Here is a 2,409-nt window from a genome sequence, read left to right on the forward strand (position 1 = left end):
GTGCGGTGAGATTGTCTCTTATTGGTGATGGTTATAGCCTGGCATTTGTGTGGCGCGAATGTCACTTGCCACTTGTCAGCCCCAAGCCTGGATATTGCCCAGATCTTGTTGCATTTGGACACAGACTGCTTCAGTACCTGAGGGGGGGGGCGCGAATGGTGCTGAACCTTGTCAAACCATCAGTGAACGTCCCCACGCCGGACCTTACGACGGAGGGAGGGTCATCGACGGAGCAGCTGGAGATGGTTTGGGGGCCGGGGACACTACCCTGAGGAACTCCTGCAGGAGATGTCCCTGGAGATGAGATGACTGAACCCCGCCCCCCGCCTCCCCCAAACACCCCACGACCACCTTCCCCTGTCCACGTCCCCCTTACCGATCTTCAGCCCCCCCCACCGCAGCGTTTTATGTACCACAATCAGAATCCACCCCCCATTCCGCTGAACTCCCGCAAGAACAAGTCTATAGCTATTCGACCTACTCCTCGTACAACAGTCCTTTCAATCCCTCGGAGTCAACCTGGTGAACCTCCTCACGGATTGCCTCCACTACAAGTAAGGAGACCAGAACAGGCCACAATATTCCAGGTGTGGCCTCACTAACGCCTTATATAATTGTAACAACGCTACTTTTACAATCTGGTCCTTTTGCAATAAACCCCTTACGCAGCTGCACACCCGCTTCCTCCAGTTCATGCACAAAGATGCCCAGATCCCTCTGCATTGGTGCACTTTTACCCTGCTTCCCATATTTTTAAAATAACAATTTGTCCTTTTTTATATTTCTCGACAAAAGTGGACAACCTGAGTCTTACCTGCATTAAACTCCATCGGCCAGATTCTGTCCCGTTCTCCTCATCTATCAGCGTACGTCTGTAAACTCTGTATCTCCTCATCGCTGTCAGTGTTCCCATCTGTTTTAGTATCATACAGCACAGAGACTCTTCGGTCCAACCAGTCCATGCCGAACATAATCCCAAACTAAACTAGCCCCACACCTGCCTGCTCCTGGCCCATATCCCTCCTCAACCTTTCCTATGCATGTACTTACCTAAACATCCCTTTAAACCTTGTAACTGTACCCACATCCACCACTTCCTCAGGAAGTTCACTCCACACACGCACCACCCTCTGTGTGAAAAAATTTACCTCGCGTCTTTTTTAAAATCTCTCTCACCTTAAAAATGTGCCCCTGCCCCGTCTTGAAACCCCACACGCTAGGGAAAAGGCACCTGCTAATAACTATACCCCTCGTTATTTTGTAAACCTCTATAAGGTCACCCCTCCAGTGGGAAAAAAGTCCCAGCCTCTCGTTATAACTCAAACCGCTCCGTTACCCGGCAACATCCTGGTAAATCTCTCCCCGAATCCTCTCCAGCTTTAATAACGTCCTCCCTGTAATGGGGAGGGGTGGGGGCGATCAGGATTGGGCACACAGTTGCTCCAGAAGAGGCCTCACCAACATCCCTGTACAACCTCAACGTGATGTTCCCCGACTCCTGCACCGTCTGCAAACAAAGGAACTACGGTTCTGATATCGTCATCCAAACTGTTTATATAAATGGCACACAAAAGTGGACCCTGCACTGATTGCTGTGCAACACTGTTGGGAACAAGTTAACCATGAGCAATACACACAAAAAGGACAAAACTGGCCCACAATGCAGCATTAACAACTGATAGAAAGTGAACACAGGCCGACAGGAATAATATTTATTAATAGTTGTTTTTGAAGGCATGAGAACTCTCTGTGTTGAGGATGACATTCAAACTCCTCTTTGTCTTCCTCAAAGCTTCTTCATCCATTCCAAGTTTCGCCCGACCAGATCACGGGGATGAGCTGGAACGTCTGGCATATTCCCGTCGTCTCGGACAGGAACTGGTGAAGGCAGGGGAGGAAGTGAGAACGGGGGAAGAGAGAGAGAGAGATAAAAGGTGTGAGAACAGTTCTATCAGTCACAGAGATCATCATGAGAGCCTGTGGGGGGTGTATCAGTGTGTTACAGTGAGGGGTGCAGGGTATATCGGTGTGTTACAGTGAGGGGTGTGGGGTGTGTCGGTGTGTTACAGTGAGGGGTGTGTCGGTGCGTTACAGTGAGGGGTGCGGAGTGCGTCGGTGTGTTACAGTGAGCGGTGGGGGGTATATGGGTGTGTTACAGTGGGGGGTGTGGATACAGTACAGGTCTGTATTAAGTGGTACCACCTCGTACCTGGGTAATTAAATGGAACAGCTTGATTGAGCTTGGCCTGTGTGCCAGCCATCGGACTCAGGGCTGCAGTTAGCAAAGCTGGAAAACAATCGCAAACTCATTAAACTTCAAACACTCTCTGTCTGTCTCACACACACTTATTCACTCACACTGTCTCACTCTCCCACACACTCTCACTCTCACTCTCCCTCTCCCCCACA

At 50.1% G+C, this 2,409-nt stretch overlaps 1 protein-coding gene across 1 annotated transcript in view; it reads right to left on the bottom strand.

Annotated features, from left to right (window-relative positions):
* Positions 1-1,698: 1,698 nt before the first annotated feature.
* ndufa3 (NADH:ubiquinone oxidoreductase subunit A3) overlaps positions 1,699-2,409 on the bottom strand; it is a gene marked incomplete at its 5' end in the record, with an annotated part of 1,569 nt that continues 858 nt past the window's right edge. Inside the window, 2 exons of the mRNA XM_048594193.1 lie at positions 1,699-1,878; positions 2,210-2,287. Of these exons, the coding sequence (XP_048450150.1) occupies positions 1,787-1,878; positions 2,210-2,287 (170 nt within the window). The remainder of the gene's footprint in view (positions 1,879-2,209; positions 2,288-2,409) is intronic.

The sequence above is a fragment of the Rhincodon typus genome, unplaced genomic scaffold (assembly GCF_021869965.1).
Source record: "Rhincodon typus isolate 14 unplaced genomic scaffold, sRhiTyp1.1 hic_rhity00006867, whole genome shotgun sequence".
Classification (NCBI taxonomy): Eukaryota; Metazoa; Chordata; class Chondrichthyes; order Orectolobiformes; family Rhincodontidae; genus Rhincodon; species Rhincodon typus.